The sequence below is a fragment of the Euphorbia lathyris genome, chromosome 6, assembly GCF_963576675.1.
Source record: "Euphorbia lathyris chromosome 6, ddEupLath1.1, whole genome shotgun sequence".
Lineage (NCBI taxonomy): Eukaryota > Viridiplantae > Streptophyta > Magnoliopsida > Malpighiales > Euphorbiaceae > Euphorbia > Euphorbia lathyris.
In genome coordinates, this window is record NC_088915.1 from 79,038,581 (window position 1) to 79,063,772 (window position 25,192).

General features: G+C 36.8%; 2 protein-coding genes and 1 pseudogene across 7 annotated transcripts; all 3 read left to right on the forward strand.

The window, feature by feature from the left end:
* The first annotated feature begins 309 nt into the window (after positions 1-309).
* On the forward strand, positions 310-14,988 carry LOC136233771 (uncharacterized; annotated as a pseudogene).
* Positions 1,919-6,440, forward strand: LOC136232146 (uncharacterized). The gene is made up of 2 exons (XM_066021196.1): positions 1,919-3,199; positions 3,277-6,440. Exon 2 carries the CDS (start codon positions 5,299-5,301, stop codon positions 6,121-6,123), a length of 825 nt encoding a protein of 274 aa, XP_065877268.1. The 5' UTR covers positions 1,919-3,199; positions 3,277-5,298; the 3' UTR covers positions 6,124-6,440.
* A 1,297-nt stretch (positions 14,989-16,285) lies between the features above and the next one.
* LOC136232134 (G-type lectin S-receptor-like serine/threonine-protein kinase At1g11410) lies at positions 16,286-24,307 on the forward strand. Of its 6 annotated transcripts, none has more exons than XM_066021171.1 (8): positions 16,288-17,604; positions 17,805-17,927; positions 18,457-18,662; positions 18,754-18,964; positions 19,309-19,546; positions 19,704-19,854; positions 19,965-20,240; positions 21,108-21,301. In XM_066021171.1, the coding sequence occupies exons 1-8, from the start codon at positions 16,347-16,349 to the stop codon at positions 21,156-21,158; spliced, it is 2,514 nt and encodes an 837-aa protein (XP_065877243.1). In that variant the 5' UTR covers positions 16,288-16,346; the 3' UTR covers positions 21,159-21,301. The 6 variants fall into 6 exon arrangements, with proteins under 6 accessions (XP_065877245.1, XP_065877243.1, XP_065877247.1 ...); XM_066021175.1 differs by lacking the exons at positions 16,288-17,604; positions 17,805-17,927; positions 18,457-18,662; ... (1 more) ...; positions 19,309-19,546; positions 19,704-19,854 and adding exons at positions 22,252-22,377; positions 22,601-22,806; positions 22,965-23,175; ... (1 more) ...; positions 23,646-23,796; positions 23,903-24,307 and having other exon boundaries at positions 20,111-20,240; positions 21,108-22,061; XM_066021173.1 differs by lacking the exon at positions 21,108-21,301 and having other exon boundaries at positions 16,286-17,604; positions 19,958-20,125.
* Positions 24,308-25,192: the final 885 nt, after the last annotated feature.

A 25,192-nucleotide genomic window follows, 5' to 3' on the forward strand; every position in this document is an offset into this window, starting at 1 on the left:
AGTGGCCACCGGTGTTAAAAAGTGTAAAGTTCAATAGTCATACTGTTAAAAATTGAAATTCATTGGCTATATTGTTGAAATGGGTAAATTTCAGTGGTCATAGGTGTAATTTACCCCAATTATAAATCACAAGTGACAAAAAAAAAAAAAAAAAGTACGAAATGAAAGACGTGTGTGATTCAACAGTGTATCAAAATTGACTAATCACCACCACCCACACAAGAAAAAGAAAAGAACAAAAAATCCCAACTATGATTAGGGAAATTTCTCTAATTAATTAGGATCCTATATTAATAAGGACACTTGGCAGTTGTACAAATATTGTAATATTAAACAAATATTGTAACTTGTGTCATCATACCATCAAGTAGAAGAAGCCATGGCCACCAAGAAAGTTTTTCTGCACTATTTAATTGTATTCCTCTATTTTCCATCAAGCAGTTCTCTTGATACCATTACCACAAACCAAACCTTCAAAGAAGGGGAACTTCTAGTCTCCAAAAACAACAAATTTTCATTTGGATTTTTCACTCCTGGAACTTCAAGTTACAGATATCTTGGAATTTGGTTCCATAGTTTGGGTAGCAAATAGAAACCATCCTATCAATGGCTTTTCCGGATTTTTATCATTTAATAGGTACGGGGATCTTGTACTATATAATGATCTTGACCAGAAAATTCCACTCTGGTCGACAAATGTTTCGGGTGAAGTAACTGATCCTTGTTCTGTTCAGCTGTTAGATTCTGGGAACTTGATTTTGGTTCGAGGCGGAAGTGGAAGAGTTCTATGGCAAAGCTTTGATTATCCCACAGATACTCAGCTACCAGGAATGAAAATTGGGAGAAATAAGAAGACAGGATTTGAGTGGAGCTTAACATCATGGAAATCAGCTGATGACCCTGGGATAGGAGAATTTTCTGTTAAGATTGACAAGAAGAGCCCGATACAAATTTGTCTATACAGGGGATCGAAATATCTTTGGCGTGCACAAATATGACCATATAGGAAATTCTCCAATCTATACAACTATAAAACAGAAATCAATGAAGAGGAGACATACACAGTCCACAACATAACGGATGATTTGATTGTTGCAAGATCAATGGTGGAGCACACAGGACTTTTCAAATGGATAAGGTGGAGTGAGATTGATAAACAATGGAAGGAGTTTTGGTCAGTACCGAAAAATCCATGTGATATGTATGCACATTGTGGTATCAATGGTAAGTGCACCGCCGGCAATTCTGATGCATTTGAGTGTTCTTGTTTACCTGGTTATGAACCCAGATCCCCAAGGGACTGGTATCTAAGAGATGTGTCCGGAGGATGTGTCAGGAAGCGAGAGGAATCTTCGTCGCTCTGCAGACATGGAGAAGGGTTTTTGAAAGTGGAAAACACCAAGTTCCCAGACACTTCATCGGTAGCTTGGCTGCGGATGAATATGAGCCATCTGGAGTGCGAACAGGAATGCTTGAGGAGTTGTTCCTGCACTGCATATGTAAGTGTAGATAATGATGAATCAGGGAATGGATGTTTGACATGGCATGGAGTATTAATAGACACAACAGATCAAGTTCAAGATGGATTTGATTTGTATGTTCGTGTCGATGCAATTGAATTAGGTATTGAATTTCTGCTGAATAATTCTTCAAAAACACACATCATATAGCAGAAGTAATAATAACCATTTTCTCTTCCTCTGCCAGTAGAATAGAAAAAGATACCAATAAACCCTAAACCCCTTTTGGTTACTAACATTTTTTTCTTCTTTTTTCACTGACGCAGCTGAAAATACCATTGGATCAAATGCATTTCTCGGAAAGGATATGGAGATTCTAATACTTTCTATCATTTCAGCATGGCTTGCACTTATCTTACTTGCCTATTTATGGACTAGGAGGAACAAGAGAGGTATAGGAAAAACCTTGCCCATAGCACTTCGTCTTTATTCAAATAATATTCAATGATGTTGTTAAATAATAGGCTTAAGGCACTATTTGCCTCTTAACCTATCCAAAATGTTGGTTTTTACCCCTAATAAGTTAGGGGCCAAATGTAAAAATTTTACATAGCTCGGAGGCAAATAGTACTTAAGCCGGTAACATTTGCTTCCCGACTTAGCCAAAATGCTTGTTTTTGCTTCCATGGCCTATCCAAAGTTCTTGTTTTTGCCCATGACCTATTATTTGGTAACATTTTCTTTCTGACTTGTCAAAATTGGTGAAATCTCAACCAGTTATTTACGATCCACACTGGTTGAGATTTTGCCAATTTTGAGAGTACGACAACCCAACATAGAGTAGTGGTGTTAGATTTTCGAAGTAGGAAATGTATAAGAAAACAAACACCTCGAGTAGAGACTAAGATTAAGTGGTGGAAATTGCAAGGGGAGAATCAACAAAAATTTGTGGATGAGATGACCAAAAAAGATATTTGGACTTGCAATATGGATTCAGATATAGATTCGATATGGAATATAATGGAGCATAGTATAAGGGAAGTAGCGAAGGAAGTTCTAGGGGAATCTAAAGGTAGCATGCCACCGGGTAAGGACACATCTTGGTGGACAGAAGAAGTACGACAAGCAGTAAAGAGTAAGAGAGAATCCTATAAACTATTGGGGAAATGTAGGAGTGACGAGAACTACGAAAAATACAAAGAGGCTAAAAGGGAAGTAAAGAAGGTCATACGAGATGCTAGAGCTTGGTGGACAGAAGAAGTACGACAAGCAGTAAAGAGTAAGAGAGAATCCTATAAACTATTGGGGAAATGTAGGAGTGACGAGAACTACGAAAAATACAAAGAGGCTAAAAGGGAAGTAAAGAAGGTCATACGAGATGCTAGAGCAAAGGTGAATCGGGATCTGTATACAAGATTGGATACGAAAGAAGGGGAAAGAGACATATATAGAATTGCTCGGATGAGAGAAAGGAAGACGCGGGATCTCGGAAAAGTTAAATGTGTGAAGGATGTGGACCAGAAAGTCCTAGTTGGAGATAAGGATATCAAGGAACGATGGACAGGAAATAGCAGTTAAAAGACTTTCAAGAGCATCTGGGCAAGGATTTGAAGAATTTATGAATGAAGTTGTTGTCATATCGAAGCTGCAACATCGAAATCTTGGTTGACTCTTTGGCTGCTTGTTGAAGGAGAAGAAAAGATGTTGGTTTATGAAAAGTTTGGATGCCTTTCTTTTCGGTTAGTCCTTTCTGTTCAATTCTGCAGCATAATAACATCTTTGCTTAAGCTTATCAAGAAACTGTTACTTTCTATAGATCCACAAAGATAACAACTTTTGGACTGGAGAAAACGCTTCTGTATTGCACAAGGAATTTGCAGAGGTCTCCTTTACCTTCACGGGGACTCTAGATTAAGAATTATTCATAGAGATCTCAAGGCAAGTAACATCCTTTTGGACCAAGAACTGAATCCTAAATTATCAGAGTAAGAAGCTCCCTGTATAAATGTGCAAGACGACTTCCCTGACGTCTTGCCTATGCTATAGTCTCTCCAAATCCGTCGAAGTTACTCCATAATCGATGGATCCGTCGCAGTCAGTCAGTGATCAGCTTCTGCAAAGTGTATAGCGGTAATTCCTGAAGTTTAACCTGGTTGATGTTATCTGCATCCGTAAATGTTGTATGATTCCTTTCATTCAATAACATGTCCTTGCTTTTCTTCTTATTTCACGTGTTCAATCCGCATTTACATTAGCCAACAGTCACTGTTAGATGAGGAAGCTATATAGCTCCTTAAATATGATAAATATTGAACACAATAAACAAATTGCAACAAAATGCAAAGAGTATTTGTTATTTAGAATGTAAACTGATGAAGCTTTAAATAGCTTTACAATGAACATAAATCAAAAAGGAGAAACTAACGTATCCCACATATACAGGAAACGTGATTACAGGGAAGACCAAATCAAACTCTAACTTATTCCTAGTTTCTAGGAACTTATTGTTAACAGCAAAGACTACTTCAAAGAAAACCAAACAAGAAGACACGTTACTTAACAAAACTCTCCCCTAAACTAAACTTGCTTACAGCAAGTTAGTTTATACCCAAACTGCTTCGAACACCAAGTGCTTCTCTAAGCTTCTCAAATTGATCAAGCTTTAACGGGTTTGTCATGATATCTGCAACTTGGTCATTCGTGCCACAATATTCCATTTTAATTGACCCATCATTTACAAGATTTCTTAAAAAATGAAATCTTACATCAATATGTTTGCTTCTCCCATGAAGTATCGGATTCTTTGCAAGTTTAATAGTAGAAGAATTGTCACAGAGAACCTTCACATAGTCAATTTTTGTACCTTCAATTTGTTTCAGAATTCTCTGCATCCAGACACATTGACACGCACATGAGGCAGCAACAATATATTCTGCCTCTGTAGTTGACAGACTCACTACAGGTTGCTTCTTGGACGCCCAAGCTACAGCTCCTCCACTTAATACGAAAACATATCCTGATGTACTCTTTCGATCATCTATATCACCAGCATAATCACTGTCTGTATATGCCATTAACTCAGTTGTGCAGCCTCGTTTGTAAACAATGCCAAAATCAGCAGTACTTTGAATATATCTCAAGATTCTCTTAGCTGCTAACATATGTATCTCCATTGGTTTTGACATAAATCTGCTTATGAGACATACACTGTACATCAAATCTGGCCTTGTGACAATCATATATAGCAAGCTTCCAACAATCTGCTTGAACAAGGTTCCATTTACTTGAGTGCCTTCCTCCTCCTTTGATAACGACGTTCTTCAACAAAATTTGGAGAAACAATAAGATGCCATCAGAATGGAGGAAAAGTACCTTAATCCCTTTGTATAAGAACAAAGGCGATGTCCAAGACTGTGCCAACTATCGGGGAATCAAATTAATGAGTCACACTATGAAACTTTGGGAGCGAGTGATCGAACAAAGGCTAAGGAGGACGGTGAAGATCTCGGAAAACCAGTTTGGCTTTATGCCGGGAAGATCAACTATGGAAGCCATCCATCTAATGAGACAATTAATGGAGCACAATCGAAATAAGAAGAAAGACTTGCATATGGTTTTCATTGACTTGGAGAAAGCATATGATAAGGTACCAAGGGAAGTACTTTGGTGGGCCTTGATAAGGAAAGGCATTTCGCGGAAATATATTGACATCATAAAGGACATGTATTAGGGAGTATGCACGAGTGTACGTACTAGTGTTGGGAAGACTGAAGAGTTTCCTATTACGATTGGAGTGCATCAAGGTTCCGCACTAAGCCCATTTCTTTTTGCCATCGTTATGGATGAACTAACAAGTTCACTTCAAGATGGTATACCATGGTGCATGCTGTTTGCAGATGATATTGTGTTGGTTGATGAGACGAAAGAAGGAGTGGAGAGGAAGTTGGAACTATGGAGACAAACTCTAGAATCTAGAGGCTTTAAGTTGAGTCGAAGTAAGACAGAATATTTGGAGTGTAAGTTTAGCGGCCGTAGGAGCAGGGAGGCAGGGACAATCACCCTAGATGGGAGAGTTGTTCAGGCATCGGATTGCTTCCGGTATTTAGGATCTATTATCCAAACGGATGGAGAAGTAGATGGAGATGTTGCTCATAGGATTAAAGCTGGTTGGTCGAAGTGGAAGAGTGCTACGGGTTTCCTTTGTGATCCCGGCATGCCTAATAGATTGAAGGGAAAATTCTACCGGACGGCAATTAGACCAGCATTGTTATATGGTACGGAGTGTTGGGCAGTGAAACACTGCCACATCCATAAGATGTTGGTGGCGGAGATGCGTATGTTGAGATGGATGTGTGGTCATACGAGAAAGGACCGGGTGCGTAATGAAATAATTAGGACAAAAGTAGGGGTCACATCTATTGAGAATAAAATGAGAGAAAACCGACTAAGGTGGTTTCGCCATGTGAGACGTAGAGCGCTTGATGCGCCGGTTAGGAGAACCGAAGAGTGGCAAAGGGATGTAGTGGTGAGGGGTAGGGGAAGACCTAAGCAAACTTGGAGGAGGGTGATCGAGAGTGATATGAGTTTATTGGGAATTGAGGAAAATATGGTAGTGGATAGGACGGAGTGGAGGGAGCGAATCTGTGTCGCTGACACGACTTGATTTTCACGGTTTTATATGATGGTTCATGTTAGCCGACCCCGAATCATTTCGGGACTAAGGCTTTGTTGTTGTTGTTGTAGTAGTGGTCAAATGGTACCAAATAAGAGGTCAAGAAGTAAAAATCAATATTTTGGATAGTTCTGGGGCAAATGTTATGAAATAATAGGTCAAGCGGAAAAGATCAACATTATGGATAGGTCATGGGGAAAACAATGCTTTACTTCTAAATAATAATAAAAGTTATTCTTACACCTTACATATCAGCATAAGATTTTAGATCAAAGGATTCCTATAGGGTATCAGACTCTTTTATTCAATGTCAGGTCGCTATTTGCTTCGCCATCTAGACGGTTTTGGGCGTATGCCACATTGCTTAATTAGGGAGCTATATGTGTATCAGAGCCTCCTAATCCAATTTTGGGGCACTCATTGTTAGGCCACCTGTAGATGTTCAATCCTGCAAACTTCAAGTTTCAAGCTCAATAAAAGCTATTCTTCAACCTTACATATAGCTTAAATGACTATTTGAATGGCATATTTTAAGCACGATAACACCAAAAGAGTACGAAGATTAATCAACTTTCCAAAATTTTTTTCAGGAACAGTAAGAAGGAACAAACCAGACAAAAGACTATTTGATCCTGCATCAGGTTCAATCTATTACAAAAATACTTTGGTTGCAAGTGAGCTTAGGCAGAGCAGTTATCCCCAAGACATATTGTTTCTTGATCTCGGCACTATTAATGCAGCCACGAATAACTTTTCTGAAACTAATAAACTTGGCCAGGGTGGTTTTGGCATAGTATACAAGGTTGTTTCTCTATACAGTATCTGTTATTACAAGATTCAGGAACAGCATGAGCAAACTAGTTCTGTATTAATTGGTGAAGAAAAATATTAACTTCCCCAAAAATGATTTCAGGGTCAGCTATCTGATGGACAAGAAGTTGCTGTAAAAAGATTATCCAAGAATTCAGGACAAGGAATAGAAGAATTCAAAAATGAGGTTTTGCTTATTGCAAAGCTTCAGCACAGGAATCTTGTGAAACTTCTAGGGTGCTGCGTCGAAAGAGGCGAACAAATGTTAATTTATGAATATTTGCCAAACAAATCGTTGGATTCCTTTCTTTTTGGTAAGCAACTAAGCATTCTCATGCACAATGGCGGAGCCAGTAATTCAAGCTTAGGGTTGGATACGGGCTGCACTAAAAAAATTGTCCTAACCCTGCTGGGGTGCAAATTGCACCCCAGCAGATGAAGTTGGAGGGTGGCCGCAAGGCAGAACCACCCCTCCCGGCAGCAGCGGTGTATTGCTGCCAAATTGCAAAGTGTATCCAAAGAGTTATGAGTGAGGTGCACATACCAAATTAATATACTTATCCTAATCTAAGAAATAAAAATCTAAATTTTGTTGTAGATCAAACAAGAAGATCATTCTTGGACTGGCGGAAACGCTTTGATATTATAACTGGAATTGCCCGTGGGATCTTATATCTTCACCAGGACTCAAGGTTGACAATCATTCATAGGGATCTAAAATGCAGTAACATTTTGCTAGATGCAAATATGAATCCAAAAATTTCAGATTTTGGAATGGCTAGAATATTCAAGGTTGATCAAATTCAAGAGAAGACAAACACAGTGGTCGGAACATAGTAAGTATAGGATAATATATTGATCATAGTTAATATTTCAAGAAACTCAAGAGGACATTAACTTATTTTCAGTAATGTCTTCAACAGTGGCTACATGTCTCCAGAATATGCAATATTTGGAAAATTTTCAGTAAAATCAGATGTTTTCAGTTTTGGTGTCGTACTGTTGGAGATTGTGAGTGCCAAGAAGAGCAATAGCTTTCAAGAAGAGGATCCTTCCTTAACCTTGATTGGATGTGTAAGTGATGGGAACTCTTCCTTGGTGTGAAACAATCATTTAACACAAAAGCTTATCATGTGAACAAATAGTCAAGAGGCTCTAATATCATGTTAAGAGATCATTCACCTAAAAGCTTAAGCCTTTAGGTTAAAAAGGTTCTTTGACATGGTATCAGAGCCTTGTACGTGAGGAGGGTGTGTTAAATATTTTACACTACTTAACTCTTTTTATCCTTGTATATATGAGGCAATCCTTTATAAGCTAATTCTATGATGTATGCAGGTCTGGAAATTATGGAGACAAGACAAAGTAATGGATATAGTTGATATTTCAATGGAAGGGTCATATGATGCTCATGAAGTTTTTAGATGCATTCAAATAGGGCTCTTATGTGTTCAAGAGAATGCTATGGACAGACCGACTATGTCAGAAGTTCTTCTGATGTTGACTAGCGAGACGGCTATTCCTCCTCCGAAAGAACCTGCTTTCATTTATAGAATATGTTCCAGCAACAACTCAGAGGAAATTGGGAAGAAAGAATCAAATTCTATAAATGATGTAACAATCACTAACTTTTTAGCTCGCTAAAGATACTAATTGCATGTAAAATGTATTAGTCAGTATAGGAATTTTTCGGAGCTAAGCACCTTATGAGAAAAATGAATAATTCTATTTGACTCAAATAACTGAAAATAGAGGGAATTGAAGTAAACTGGAGCTAAGCATATTATCTGAATGGAGGGACCGGTATTGATCCCGGTCCACGGTAGAATTTCTCCTCCTAAATTACAATGTTTCGCTACTAACTGTAAGAGATAATAATAGTAAACAGTTATTCTTAGACATTATCTATTAGCTTAAACTTTTGAGATGAGATTGATTACTCAAAGATTCTTCGACCAAGTGGTTGAAAGCTCGAATTTTGGCAACTACATTTATTAATGAAATTTCAAAGTAGCCCAAGATGGTGTGTGTTGTACATAGAGGTTCATGATTCGGGGATGGGTCAGACTTGGGCCCACTGCGCTTTTAGCTAAAAATATTCAGCCTAAGCCCAGTACAGCTTTCTGTTAATTTAGATGAGCTCATACCGAATTGAAATTGGGCTGAAAAATCATATCTCAAACCCAACAAATAAGCCTATCTAAGTAAGAATATTTATTTTTTATGGTAAAGTCTAAAAAAACTCTATACTTTCACTTTTTGTCAAACTGACACCTGTTATTTTTTTTTTTGTCCAAACGGGGTTTGAGATTTTCGTTTTGCTAAAAGCGAAGATCATTATAAAAAAAAAATTTAGTACCACATTTACTATAGTACCAAATTTTTTATTTTCCAAATCATCATTTTCGGAGCTTTCTCTCTCTAAATAGTAACTTTCTCTCCTCCTCACCAAACAACGTCTAAATGACCTCAAAATTAAAAAGTTAAAAATTAAATTTGGTTAGAATATCATCAAGATTTAAATTGTTCAATTTTAAGGTCATCAACGTTAATTTTAATTTTGAGATCCTTGTTTTTAGTAAAAGAAAACACTTCAGACATCTCCTTGGCGCAAACGAAAACTACAGTCCCCATTTGGACAAAAAAAAATTTACACATGCCAGTTTAACAAAAAGTAAAAGCATATGAGTTTTATTTTACTTTACTCTATTTTTTAATAGTAAAAGTTAAAATTGATACTTATAAATAAATATATAAATTTAGTAATTAAGCGAGACAGCTTGTCCCAACCCATGTTATTTTTATAAATCACAAGCTCTCCCTATTTGAGGTTTCTGATGAACAAATTTGTAGGCTCTGACTCCGATGGAGGTTGACGTAGGTTGTAGCACGCTTGGGTTGGTGTAGACCTAATCTTAGTTTTCCTTGTCTAAACCCCGACCCTAATATTGACACTGTGGTCTCTAAATTTTATTTCTTAAATATAAAAATTATGAACTTTATTTACTATAACATTAAAGTCCATCCCCCAAAAAAAAAAAAAAAATTATGTTATGAAATGAAGTTTAGGACCATAATATTAATAGCGCTACAGTTTAAGAGCTATAGATGTATTTCACCCTAACTACTCACCAACCTAGCCAAAATTTCAAGCTGCAACGAAAATTCAAAAAAACATTTACAAAATGTTGTCTTTCTAATTCCTACCAATTATTAATTATAAGAGAGAAAAAAAAAAGGGTACGAAATGAAAGACGTGTGAGATTCAACAATGTATGAAAATATGACTAAGTCAGACTAATCACTCTATCAAAAAAATAATAAAAAAAGACTAATCACCACAACAAAAAAACAAAGAAAGAAAGAAAGAAAACAAAGAACAGAAAACAGTTGTAGCATCAAGGACACTTGGCAGTTTTAAAAATATTGCAAACAAATATTGTAACTTGTGTCATCAGAGAATACATGCCCCATGAAATCAGCATCAAAGAAAAAAGAAATTCCATACCTTCAAGTAGAAGAAGCCATGGCCGCCAAGAAACTTTTTCTCCACTATTTGATTGTATTCCTTTATTTTCCATCAAGCAGTTGCCTTGATATCATTACCACAAACCAAACCTTCAAAGAAGATGACCTTCTGGTCTCCAAAAACAAGAAGTTTGCATTTGGATTTTTCACTCCTGGCAGTTCAAGTTACAGATATCTTGGTATTTGGTTCCACAATATTTCACAACGCTCTGTAGTTTGGGTAGCAAATAGGAACCATCCTATCAATGGCTCTTCCGGGTTTTTATCAGTTAACCGGTACGGGAATCTTGTACTATATAATGATCTTGACCAGAAAAGTCCACTCTGGTCAACAAATGTTTCGGGTGAAGTAACTGATACTTATTCTGCTCGGCTGTTAGATTCTGGGAACATGATTTTGGTTCGAGGAGGGAGTGGAAGAGTTGTATGGCAAAGCTTTGATTATCCCACAGATACTCATCTACCAGGAATGAAAATTGGGAGGAATAAGAAGACTGGGTTCGAGTGGAGCTTAACATCATGGAAATCAGCTGATGATCCCGGAATAGGAGAATTCTCTGTTAAGATCGACGACGCAAGGAGCCCGATACAACTCTATCTATACAAGGGATCGAAATATCTTTGGCGAGCACAAACATGGCCATATAGGAAATTTTCTAATGTATACAGCTATGAAACTGTAATCAATCAAGAGGAGGCATACACAGTCCACAGTATAACGGATGATTTGATTGTTGCAAGAGAAATGGTGGATCACACCGGACATTTCAAGTGGATAAGGTGGAGTGAGAGTGATAAACAATGGAAGGAGTTTTGGTCAGTACCGAAAAATCCATGTGATCTTTATGCACATTGCGGTAGCTATGGTATGTGCAGCCCCAGCAATTCTGATGCATTTGAGTGTTCTTGTTTACCTGGTTATGAACCCAGATCCCCAAGGGACTGGTATCTAAGAGATGCATCCGGAGGATGTGTCAGGAAGCGAGAGGAATCTTCGTCACTCTGCAGACTTGGAGAAGGGTTTTTGAAAGTGGAATACACCAAGTTCCCAGACACTTCATCGGTATCTTGGCTGCGGATGAACATGAGCCATCTGGAGTGCGAACAAGAATGCTTGAGGAATTGTTCGTGCACTGCATATGCAAGTGTAGATAATGATGAATCAGGGAATGGATGTTTGACATGGTATGGAGTATTAATAGACACAACAGATCAAGTTCAAGATGGATTTGATTTGTATGTTCGTGTCGATGCAATTGAATTAGGTATTGAATTTCTGCTCAATAATTCTTCAAAAACACACATCATATAGCAGAATAGAAACAATGTGTCAAAGGAAAATAACCATTTTCTCTTCCTCTGCCTGTAGAATAGAAAAAAGATAGTACATGTAAGAGCTGAGCTCCTGCACCAATAAACCCTAAACCCCTTTTGGTGACTAACCTTTTTTTCTTCTTTTTTCACTGATGCAGCTGAAAATACCATTGAATCAAATTCATTTCTCGGAAAGGATATGGAGATTCTAATACTTTCTATCATTTCAGCATGGCTTGCACTTATCTTACTTGCCTGTTTATGGACTAGGAGGAACAAGAGAGGTACAGAAAAAACCTTGCCCTATTTGCCACTTGCCTGTTTATGGCACTGTGTCTTCATTCAAATTATATTCAATGATGTTGCTAAATGATAGGCTTAAGGCACTATTTGCCTCTTAACCTATCCAAATGAAAAAAAAATAGATAGCTCGGGAAACAAATAGTACTTAAGCTGGTAACATTTGCTTCCCGATCTAGCCAAAATGCTTGTTTTTGCCCCCTGACCATCCAAAGTTCTTGTTTTTGCCCCTGGCCTATTATTTGGTAACATTTGGCTTCTGACTTATCAAAATTGGTGAAATCTCGACCAGTAATTTACCATCTACAATGGTTGAGATTTTGCCAATTTTGATAGGTCAGTGGGCAAATGGTACCAAATAATAGGTCAAGAAGGAAAAATAACCATTTTGGATAGTTCAGGAGCAAATGTTATGAAATAATAGGACAGGCGGCAAAGATCAACATTTGGGATAGGTCATTAGGCAAACAATGCCTTACTTCTAAATAATAATAAAAGTTATTCTTACACCTTACGTATCAGCTTAAGATTTGGGATCAAATGATTCCTATATGGTACCAGAGTCTTGTATTAAATGTCGGGTAGATATATGCTTCACCATCTAGATGGTTTTGAGTGTATCCCACATTGCTTAACTAAAGAGCTATATGTGTAGCAATTCTCCTCCTTTGAGGTACCTTTTGGGATAAGTGGTATTTAATTAAATGGTATCAAAGTCTCCCAATCCAATTTCGGGGCATTCATTGTTAGGCCACCCGTAGATGTTCAATCCTGCAACTTCAAGTTTCAAGCTCAATAAAAGCTATTCTTCAACCTTACATATTGCTTAAATGACTATTTTGAATGGCATATTCCCAAATTTCTTTTTCAGGAACAGTAAGAAGGAACAAACCAGACAAAAGACTATTTGATCCTGCATCAGGTTCAATCTACTACAAAAATACTTTGGTTGCAAGTGAGCTCAGGCAGAGCAGTCATCCCCAAGACATATCGTTTCTTGATCTCGGCACTATTCATGCAGCCACTAATAAATTTTCTGAAACTAATATACTTGGCCAGGGTGGTTTTGGCATAGTATACAAGGTTGTTTCTCTATACAGTATCTGTCATTACAAGATTCAGGAACAGCATGAGCAAACTAGTTTTGTATTAATTGGTGAAGAAAAAAATTGACTTCCCCAAAAATGATTTCAGGGTCAGCTAGCTGACGGACAAGAAGTTGCTGTAAAAAGATTATCCAAGAATTCAGGACAAGGGATAGAAGAATTCAAAAATGAGGTTTTGCTTATTGCAAAGCTTCAGCACAGGAATCTTGTGAAACTTCTAGGGTGCTGCATCGAAAGAGGCGAACAAATGTTAATTTATGAATATTTGCAAAACAAATCGTTAGATTCCTTTCTTTTTGGTAAGCAACTATTCTTGTGCACAATGGCAGAGCCAGCAATTCAAGCTTAGGGGTGCATACGGGCTGGACTAAAAAAATTTGTCCTACCCCTGCTGGGGTGCAAATTGCACCCCAGTAGATGAAGTTCAAGGGCAGCCGCAAGTCAGAACCACCCCTCCTGGCAGCCGCGGGTGCAACAGCACCCGTGCCCGCCGCTGCTCATGCATCTATTGCTCAAGCTATTATTGCTGCAAAATTGCAAAAGTGTATCAAAAGAGTTATGAGTGAGGTGCACATATCAAATTACTATACTTATCCTAACCTAAGAAATAAAAATCTAAATTTTGTTGTAGATCAAACAAGAAGATCATTCTTGGACTGGCGGAAACGCTTTGATATTACAACGGGAGTTGCTCGTGGAATTTTATATCTTCACCAGGACTCAAGGTTGACAATCATTCATAGGGATCTAAAATGCAGTAACATTTTGCTAGATGCAAATATGAATCCAAAAATTTCAGATTTTGGAATGGCTAGAATATTCAAGGTTGATCAAATTCAAGAGAAGACAAACACAGTGGTCGGAACATAGTAAGTATAGGATGATATATTGATCATAGTTGATATTTCAAGAAACTCGAAGAGGTTAATTTATTTTCAATAATGTCTTCAACAGTGGCTACATGTCTCCGGAGTACGCAATATTTGGAAAATTTTCAGTAAAATCAGATGTTTTCAGTTTTGGTGTCATACTGTTGGAGATTGTGAGTGCCAAGAAGAACAATAGCTTTCAAGAAGAGGACCCTTCCTTAACCTTGATCGGATGTGTAAGTGATGGGAACTCTTCCTTAGTGTCAAACAATCATTTAACAGAAAAGCTTAAGCCATGTGTTGAAATTCCATTGACAAATAGAGTTGTCAAGAGGCTCTAATATCATGTTAAGAAACCATTGACCTAAAAGCGTAAGCCTTTAGGTTAAAAAGGTTCTTTGACATGGTATCAGAGCCTTGTATGTGAGGAGGGTGTGTTAAATATCTCATGTTACTTAATTAGAGAGCTATATGACTCCTTATATATGTGATGCAATTCTGTAAGCTAATTCTATGATGTATGCAGGTGTGGAAATTATGGAGACAAGACAAAGTAATGGATATAGTTGATGTTTCAATGGAAGGGTCATATGATACTCATGAAATTTTTAGATGCATTCAAATAGGGCTCTTATGTGTTCAAGAGAATGCTATGGACAGACCGACTATGTCAGAAGTTCTTCTGATGTTGACCAGCGAGAAGGCTATTCCTCCTCCGAAAGAACCTGCTTTCATTTATAGAATATGTTCCAGCAATAACTCAGAGGAAATAGGGAAGAGAGAATCAAGTTCTATAAATGATGTAACAATCAGTAACTTTTTAGCTCGCTAAAGATACTAATTGCATGTAAGTCAGTTTTAGGTACTTTTCGGAGCTAAGCACATTATGAGAAAAATGAATAATTCTATTTGACTCAAATAACTGAAAATCATCCCTCTGTTGAAATCATGAAGCAGATGGTGTTGGTGAAAAAATGAAGGAATTCAAGTAAATAATCAAACCAGACTAACTTAAAAACTGCAGTTTTGGTCTCAAAAAAGAAAAAAACAAATATCGTTAGTTGCTTGCTTCTGATCCACCTGATGCAATTGCGTTCTATTTATGTGGGGTTTTTTTAGATAAATTCATTATTTGCTCAAAAATAAGTCCATATGCAATCCGACAAGAATTAGGAGAACTAATCACATCCGTGGTCCTGGAGTTGCCACAAGTCTTTTTTTTGCAAACCCATTTGACTTTTACATATTTTATAGCCCTTTTGTCCAGAAATTAATAAACCCATTTTCCGGGGATGCCATGTGAATCCCAAGTCACCATTTTTTACAAGAGAACTAGGAATGCAAGAAATAGCAAATTTATTATTTTTTATATGGTTGACATGGCACCCATGTGGCATTTGCAGCCATTAATTTGTTGATTTCAGACCGAAAGGACAACAGTTGTGACAAATATCAAACATCGATGGGTTTACCATTACAAAATAGAGAATTAGGTCAATTTCGTTTCTTTCTGATAGTTGGAGGACCATGAATATAATCAACCCAACATTTGGAACCTCCCTAACAAGAACGAACCTCGCCCAAACTTCAAGCTGCTACCAAAAATCCAAAAAGAAAAACAACCATAGACCTTTCTCGATTTAATTTTTTTATTTATTTGTATATAAACTTGGTTTTGGTACTCAAAATTAAAATATTTAGCCTTTTTCATTTGATAAGACTATTTAAAAAAATTCATCAAATTCGATCCCCCACAACGGCGATTGGGAGGGGTTTAAATACCGTAATCTTTGGACCTGTCCCGAATCCGGATTAGTCGGCCAATGTGGTTCGGAGTGCCGGATGGTTTAATCCAAAAAAATTCATCAAATAAGTTAAAATTTAAAATTAAATATCATCAGAAAAAAAAAATTAAACTTCTGTGTAAAATAACATTTTTATACCCTTAAAAATATACACCAAGAAAAACAAAAACTCGATTAAGTAAATAACTTGGGAAAAGTAATAAAAAAAGAAGAAAAAACAAAAACAATGTTTCAAAATTGACTAGCTAGTACAAAACAAAAGGCAGTTGTAGCATCTAGGACTAGAAATTCTACAAAGGGATAAAGTAAATTAATTCGGTGAAGAAAAAGAAAGCACTCAGAAGATATAATTATTCCAAAGAAATTTTATAACACGACACGTATTAAGAAGACCAAAGAAAAAATGTTCATGAAATCAACATCACATCAAAGAAATTCCAAATTTGTTGCCCATAAAGCTAAACACAGAGCCATGAAATACCATGGCTGCCAAGAAAATTATTCTGCAATATTTGCTTCTATTACTTCATTTTCCATCATTCAGTTCCCTTGATATCATTACCAAAAATCAAACCATCAAAGAAGGCGACCTCCTGATCTCCAAAAACAACAAGTTTGCATTTGGATTCTTTATTCTAGGCAGTTCAAGTTACAGATATGTTGGAATATGGTTTCACAAAATTTCAGAACCATCTGTAGTATGGGTAGCAAACAGGAACCATCCTATAAATGGTTCTTCAGGGTTTATATCAATTAACCAGTATGGGAACCTAGTCCTATATACTGATGCAGTCCGAAAAGTTCCGATTTGGTCTACAAATGTTTCAAGTGATGTAACTGATCCTTATGTTGCTCAACTTTTGGATTCTGGAAATTTGATTTTGCTTCAAGGTAGAAGTGGTAGAGTTCTATGGCAAAGCTTTGATTATCCCACCGATACCCGTCTACCAGGAATGAAACTTGGGAAGAACAAGAAAACAGGCCTCGAATGGAGCTTAACATCGTGGAAATCAGCAGATGACCCAGGATTAGGCAAATTCTCCGTCAAGATTGACTCAAGGGCCCTACAAATCTTTCTATATAAAGAATCGAAAATTCTTTGGCGAGCACAACTATGGCCGGAAAGGAAATTTTCCAGTGTATACAGCTATAGTTCTGAACTCAATGAAGAGGAGGTGTACACAGTCTACTATATAAATGATGATTCCATTGTGACAAGACAAATGGTGGATCATACAGGACAATTCAAGTGGTTAAGGTGGAGTGAGAGTGATGGACAATGGAAAGAGTTTTGGTCTGTACCTAAATATCCATGTGATGTTTATGCACATTGCAGTGCCTTTGGTAAGTGCAGTTCTAGCAATTCTGATGCATTTGAATGTTCTTGTTTACCTGGTTATGAACCCGAATCCTCAAGGGACTGGTATCTAAGAGATGCATCGGGAGGATGCGTCAGGAAGCGAGAAGAATCTTCCTCGTTGTGCAGACATGGAGAAGGGTTTTTGAAAGTTGAAGATGCCAAGTTTCCAGACACGTCTTTCGCTTTGTTGCACATGAATATGAGTCATCTGGAATGTGAACAGGAATGCTTGAGGAATTGTTCCTGCGCTGCATATGTAAGCATAGATAAAGATGAATCAGGTTATGGATGTTTGACATGGTATGGAGAATTATTGGATACAATGGATCACGTTGATAGAGGATTTGATTTATATGTTCGTGTTGATTCAATTGAATTAGGTACTGACTTTCTGCTGATCCAATATTCAAAAGAAATATCTTGAATAGAAGTAACAAAAACGATGTGGTGAAGTTTATAGTCTGTGAAAAGCTGTGTATAACCCTATCTTTCTTTATTTGAAGCCTAAATTTAGAGGAGAATAAACATTTCCCCTTCCACTTCCTGTTATTGACTAATACCATTCTTTTCCCTGATGCAGAAAACACAGTTAAATCAAATGTATTTCTCAGAAAGGGTTTGAAGATTTTAATACTTTCTGTCACTTTGGCATGGCTTACAATTATCATATTCGCTTATTTGTGGATAAGAAGGAACAAGAGAGGTAAGGTAACGAACATACCTACACATGGCTCCTAAAACATTAAATTAATTTAGGAAAAAACAACTCTAGCTGTTTTTCTTTGGCAAGTCAATTAATATGTTGCTTTTTATTGCAAAAGGGATCTTGCACCGTTAGGAAAACAAGGAAATTCCATCAATGGTATGTTGACTAGCATAATGACAAACTGAATTACTGATGTGGCATGTTGATTTGATGACATATCAATTACCAAGCCAGAAATCTCAAATCGAGTTTTTGCATTCCTTTTTTTGCTAATGGCTCAAAGGTCCCTTTTACAAGAAAAATTAATTTCTCGAAGACTTGCAGAAATGTGAAGACATGAGTTCTTTTTTGTACTTTTCCCAATAATTGGTTCAATGAAAGACACTGTTGTGTTCAAGATGATCAAACGCAGAAAATGGACTGTGTTCCCCATATAAAAAGATGAGAATGTCTAAAACTGAATGGCATTTTAAGCACCAAAAAGTAAAGAAGATTGATCACGAGTTTTCAATTTGTTCAAGTGCAGTAATAAAGAACAAAAGAGAAAAAAGACTACTTGATCCAGCATCAGGTTCAATCTACTACAAGAATACTCTGGTGGCAACTGAGCTCAGGCAGAATACCCATCCGCAAGACCTGTCATTTTTCAGCCGCAGCACTATTGTTGCAGCCACTAATAATTTTTCTACAACTAACAAACTTGGCAAAGGAGGTTTTGGCACAGTATACAAGGTTGTTTCTCTCTATAATATCTGGATACTGACTAGATTCCCAAGCAGTATGTACTAGTTCTGAATACTGACTCTTCAAATAATATTTTCAGGGGCAGCTATTTGATGGTCAAGAAATTGCAGTAAAGCGATTATCCAAGAATTCAGGGCAAGGGATAGAAGAACTTAAAAATGAGGTTATGCTTATTGCCAAACTTCAGCACAGGAATCTCGTGAAACTGGTAGGATCCTGCATCGAGGGAGGAGAAGAGATGTTAATTTATGAATATTTGCCAAACAAATCCTTGGATTCATTTCTTTTTGGTAAGTATTATCATGCATCTATGGCACTCAGTATTCTTCCTGTCTAATTGCATGCTGTTTCAAAAGAGAGATGATAAATAATGAAACACTAACCCCAATAAAAAAAAGGGCGGCCCGGTCGCACTACGCGTCCCCGCTGAGCGAGGGTCCGGGGAGGGGTCCCACCACAAGGGTGTACTGGGGGCAAGCCTTCCCCTGCCAATTTATTTGGCAAGAGGCCGCTCCTAAGACTCGAACCCGTGACCTCTTGGTCACACGACAACAACGTTTACGGTTGCGCCAAGGCTCGCCCTCGAAACACTAACCCCAATATATTAAAAAAAAAACACTAATTCTTATATTAGATCAAAAAAGAAGATCATTCTTGGACTGGAGGAAACGCTTGGACATTATAACGGGAATCGCACGTGGGATCTTATATCTTCACCAAGATTCAAGGTTGACAATCATTCATAGGGACCTAAAATGCAGCAACATTTTGCTAGATGCAAATATGAATCCAAAAATATCATATTTTGGAATGGCAAGAATATTCAGGGTTGATCAAATTCAAGAAGAGACAAACAAAGTGGTCGGAACATAGTAAGTATACTTGGAAAGATTGCAGCGTTAGCGCCTTACTAATAGAATATATAGAGCTTTTTCTTTTATTTATTAGTAAAGTTATAATAGCTGATTGTGTAGATATCTGAAGAAAACATTTTGCATACTGATTATTTTTAACAATTTTCTTGAACAGTGGCTATATGTCTCCAGAATATGCATTATTTGGAAAATTTTCAGTAAAATCAGATGTTTTTAGTTTTGGGGTGATACTGTTGGAGATTGTGAGTGCCAAGAAGAACAATGGTTTTCAAGAAGAGGATCCTTCCTTGACCTTGATAGGACATGTAAGTTATAGAAACTCTTTGCTCGGACAGCACAGCCGTCAATCTATCAGTGTATAACTCCTAATAGTTAATGGTTCATCCTCCATGTTCTAATTCTATGAAGCATACAGGTATGGGAATTATGGAGAAAAGATAGAGTAATGGAGATAGTTGATTTTTCACTAGAAGGATCATATGCTCCCCATGAAGTTTTAAGATGCATTCAAATTGGGCTCCTATGTGTTCAAGAAAATCCCGTGGACAGACCAACTATGACAGAAGTTCTTCTGATGTTAGGCAGTGAAACAGGTGTTCCTACTCCAAAAGAACCTGCTTTCATTTACAGAACATCTTCCAGCAGTACCTCTGTGGAAGTAGGGAAGAGAGAATCAAGTTCTATAAATGAGGTTACAATCACTAAGTATTTAGCTCGCTAAAGATATTAACTCTTGCTAATTGCATTCAAATTTTACTCTCTCCATTCTTTATTTCTTAAGTAAAATAAAATATTATCTTATTCTTTTCAGTTCAATATTTTATTTCTTCATGCAGGAACATTAATAATTCTCAAAAGAGGGAACTGTACTTAATAAAAACTTTATACTTAATATTTTATTCTTAATTCCCAAATCTTACCGTACAAAAAGTTGAATTGTATCCCATAAAAAAGAGAGTAACACATGGGATTCAGCAATTTATCAAAGTTGACCTGTCAATACAAAACAAAAGGTATTAATGATAATTGATAAGGTAGTTTGGAAAATGAATGCAGTTAGAAGCTATTTAATTTCCAATTCAGAAGTCTATCATGCATAATAAAAGGGACCAGAGAGAAAATATCCATGAAATCAGCATCCCATAAGAAAAAGAAAAAATTCCAAACTATTGAGAAGTGCAAGAATATAACACAAAGTCGTGGAAAAGTATCATGGCTGCCAAGAAAATTTTTCTGCAGTGTTTGCTTCTAACCCTACACATTCCATCATATTTTTCCCTTGATATCCTTACAGCAAACAAAGCCTTAAAAGATGGGGACCTTCTAGTCTCCAAAAATGGCAAGTTTGCCTTCGGGTTCTTTACTCCTGGCAGTTCAGGTTATAGATATCTTGGAATATGGTTCCACAAAATCTCAGAACCATCTGTAGTGTGGGTAGCAAACAGAAACCATCCTATCAATGGCTCTTCAGGGTTTCTATCAGTTAACCAATATGGGAACCTTGTATTATATAATGATCTTGACCAAAAAATTCCACTGTGGTCGACAAATGTTTCAGGTGAAGCAACTAATCCTTGTGTTGCTCAACTCTTGGATTCTGGAAACTTGATATTGCTTCAAGGAAGAAGTGGAGGAATTCTATGGCAAAGCTTTGATTATCAGACAGATACCCGTCTACCAGGAATGAAACTTGGGAAGAACACGAAGACGGGTCTAGACTGGAGCTTAACATCATGGAAATCAGAAGATGACCCGGGAATAGGAGAATTCTCGGTCAAGATCGACCCAAGGGCACTGCAAATCTTTCTATATAAAAAATCAAAATCTCTTTGGCGAGGGTACCTATGGCCGGCAAGGAAATTCTCCAATTTATATAGTTATAGAACTGTACTCAATCAAGAGGAGGCGTACACGATCTACTCCATAGCTGATGATTCCATTGTCACAAGACAAACGGTGGATCATACAGGAAGCTTCAGGTGGCTAAGGTGGAGCGAGAGTGATGGACAATGGAAGGAATTTTGGTTGGTACCTAAAACGCCATGTGATCTGTATGCACATTGTGGTGCCTTTGGTAAGTGCAGTTCTAGCAATTCTGATGCATTTGAATGTTCTTGTTTACCTGGTTATGAACCCAGATCTCCGAGGGACTGGTATCTAAGAGATGCATCCAGAGGATGTGTTAGGAAGAGAGAGGAATCTTCCCCCTTCTGCAGACATGGAGAAGGGTTTTTGCAAGTTGAAGATGTCAAGTTTCCAGACAGTGGGTTTCTGAAAGCAGAAGACGCCAATTTTCCATACACTTCAGCTTTTGCTATGTTTCATATGAATATGAGTCATCTGGAGTGTGAAAGGGAATGCTTGAGGAATTGTTCCTGCACTGCATATACAAGCATAGATGATGATGAATCACGGAATGGATGTTTGACATGGTATGGAGAACTAATAGACACAAATGATCATGTTGGCAGTGGATTTGATCTGTATGTTCGTGTTGATGCAATCGAATTAGGTATTGAATTTCTGTTGAACAATTATTTAGAAACACATATCATAATTTGACGTAATAGAAATTCTGTGTCAACCTGTATAGCTTCCGCTGCACAAACCGTGAATACCTTGTTGCTTTATATTTGAGCCTGAATCTAAAGAAAAATAACCATTTTCTCTTGACTAATGCCATTTTTTTCCAACTGATGCAGCTGAAAGTACCATACAGTCAAATGTATTTTTCAGAAAGGGTTCGAAGATTCTAATACTTTCTGTCATTTCAGCATGGCTTACCATTATCATCTTTTCCTATTCGTGGATTCTGAGGAACAAGAGATGTAAGTAAACAAACCTACACATGGACTGTAGTCTACTTTTCTACAAGGACACTAAGTTACAATGAAAACCACTATTGTTTTCAAGAGATCTAGGACATACAAAAGGCTATATAATCCATATTTATATAGATGAATATTTGTCTGAAACTGAGTTCCATAATAAGTACCTGGATACCAAAAAGTAAGAAGATTAATCATTAGTTTTCAATTTGTTTTAGGGCAGTAATGAAGAAAAAAGCAGAGAAAAGAATATTTGATCCTACCTCCGGCTCGATATACTACAAAAATACATTGGTCGCAAATGAGCTCAGGCAGAGCAGTCTTCCTCAAGACATATCATTTGTTGATCTTAGCACTATTGTTGCAGCCACTAATAATTTTTCTACAACTAACGAACTTGGGCACGGTGGTTTTGGCATAGTTTACAAGGTAGTTTCTCTACACAACATATGAATAATGATTGGATTTCCCAAGCTCTATGTTCGCTTCATTTCCATATGTCTGTATTATCTCTGTCATTGCGAGATTCACCCAGAACATGGGCAAACAAGTTCTGAATAAATTGACTCTTCCAACAATGATTTCAGGGTCAGCTATTTGATGGACAAGAAGTTGCTGTAAAACGATTATCCAAGAATTCAGGGCAAGGGATAGAAGAATTTAAAAATGAGGTTATGCTTATTGCAAAGCTTCAGCACAAGAATCTTGTGAAACTTCTTGGATGCTGCATCGACGGAGGAGAGCAAATGTTAATTTATGAATATTTGCCAAACAAAGCCTTGGATTCCTTTCTCTTTGGTAAGTATTCTCATCCATCTATAGCTCTCAGTATTTTTCGGTCTAATCGAAACTTTATAGAAAAGAATTATGAGATACATACTACAGAGTTATACTAATCCTAATTTATATATAAAAATATCTAAAATGGTGTTGTAGATCAAACAAGAAGATCATTCTTGGACTGGAGAAAACGCTTTGCAATCATAACTGGAATTGCCCGTGGGATCTTATATCTTCACCAAGATTCAAGGTTGACAATCATTCATAGGGATCTAAAGTGCAGTAACATTTTGTTAGATGCAAATATGAATCCAAAAATTTCAGATTTCGGCATGGCTAGAATATTCAGGATTGATCAAATCCAAGAAAAAACAAAGAGAGTGGTCGGAACATAGTAAGTATGTGATGATATGATAGTTGGTTACTGTGTATAAATGAAGAAAGTTGAATACACATAGTAATCTTTTCTGCTATAATTTCTTGAACAGTGGCTATATGTCTCCAGAGTATGCTATATTTGGAAAATTTTCTGTGAAATCAGATGTTTTTAGTTTTGGGGTCATAATTCTGGAGATCGTGAGCGCCAAGAAGATCAATGGCTTTCAAGAAATTGATCCTTCCTTAACCTTGATAGGATATGTAAGTGATTGGAACTCTTTGTTTCAATAGCATATCCATCAATTTATCTAGTCCATAACTTATAATAATGGTTCATTCTTATGTGGTAATTCGACGAAGAATACAGGTATGGGAATTATGGAGACAAAACAGAGGAATGGAGGTAGTTGATTTGTCACTAGAAAGGTCATATGCACCCCATGAAGTTTTAAGGTGCCTTCAAATTGGACTCTTATGTGTTCAGGAAAATGCTGCTGACAGACCAACTATATCAGAAGTTATTCTAATGTTAAGCAGTGAGGCTGCTATTCCTTCTCCAAAACAACCTGCTTTCCTCTATAGAATATCTTGCATCAATACCTCAGAAGAAGTGGGGAAGAGAGCATCAAATTCTATAAATGACATTACCATCACAAAGGTTTTAGCTCGCTAAAGATACTGGCTCTTACTAATTGCTTGTAAATTACAACAGTTGTAGGAATTCTCAGAATGGAGATATGTGCATTACAGGAAAATGCATATTCTATTTTGATACTTAGGGGGCGTTTGGTTCGCGCAGGGGCAACAAAAAGGAATCCAGAAAGGGAAACAAGGAGAAAGGAAACGAATGATCCTGAATTCCCCTGACTTTTGTTTCGGTTCCATGAAATGAATGATATACCCATGACTCTCTTTGTTGCTGATTGATTCAAATGAGAAAATCAATCAAAGTTGTGGATTTTTTTTAACAACAATTTTTATACATACATGTTATGCAATTATAAATTAATTACGAGCAACTATAGGAATTAAAATCAATTACTTCAACCATTAAAATAAAAATAAAAACAGTGGAACAAAGGAACCTAAAATAAAAGAAAATAATTATTTTAAAATAATTAAAAGTTAAATGTTAAAACTGAAATAATATGATAAAATAAAAAATTTGGTCAAACTACTTTTTAGGAAAAAAAAAATAAAAACAAATAAGTATAAGGATCAAAAATGAAATTAACCCAAGGATAAAAAAAGTAAAAATAAATAAATATAAGAACCAAATAAATACAAGGATCAAAAGTGAAATTATAGAATTGCAAGGTAGTAAGAGATGGGAAAGAGAATACAAAAACTTAGGGGGTTGGGTAATGGGATTAGAACATAGTTGTTAGAATCTATAGTACGACTCGAGATCATACAGAATCGGAGATGAATCCACCGAATCTGTGGTGAATCGGCCAATTCATGAACTCCATTAAAAAGTACTGTTTTTAATTTAAAAAGAGTAAAAAATGTGTGCAGAACTAAAACTAATTAAAAAGTTACGGAATAAAACTAGGAGACTCTTTAGACTTTACAAATTTCAACTCTTTCTCTGTTTCATTTCGTTCTCTCTTTTATTTCTTTAGTTCTCTTCGATTGTCCTCTATTTATTAGGATC

What these genes read in the sequence shown, in the direction of transcription:
- LOC136232134 (XM_066021170.1), top strand. Translation starts at nt 20,762, where the DNA reads ATGGCTGCCAAGAAAATTTTTCTGCAGTGTTTGCTTCTAACCCTACAC. An exon ending in TGTTGATGCAATCGAATTAG is followed by an intron (nt 22,062 to 22,251) that starts GTATTGAATTTC and finishes CAACTGATGCAG; the next exon opens with CTGAAAGTACCATACAGTCA. An exon ending in GATTCTGAGGAACAAGAGAT is followed by an intron (nt 22,378 to 22,600) that starts GTAAGTAAACAA and finishes GTTTTAGGGCAG; the next exon opens with TAATGAAGAAAAAAGCAGAG.
- LOC136232146 (XM_066021196.1), top strand. Translation starts at nt 5,299, where the DNA reads ATGGATGAACTAACAAGTTCACTTCAAGATGGTATACCATGGTGCATG.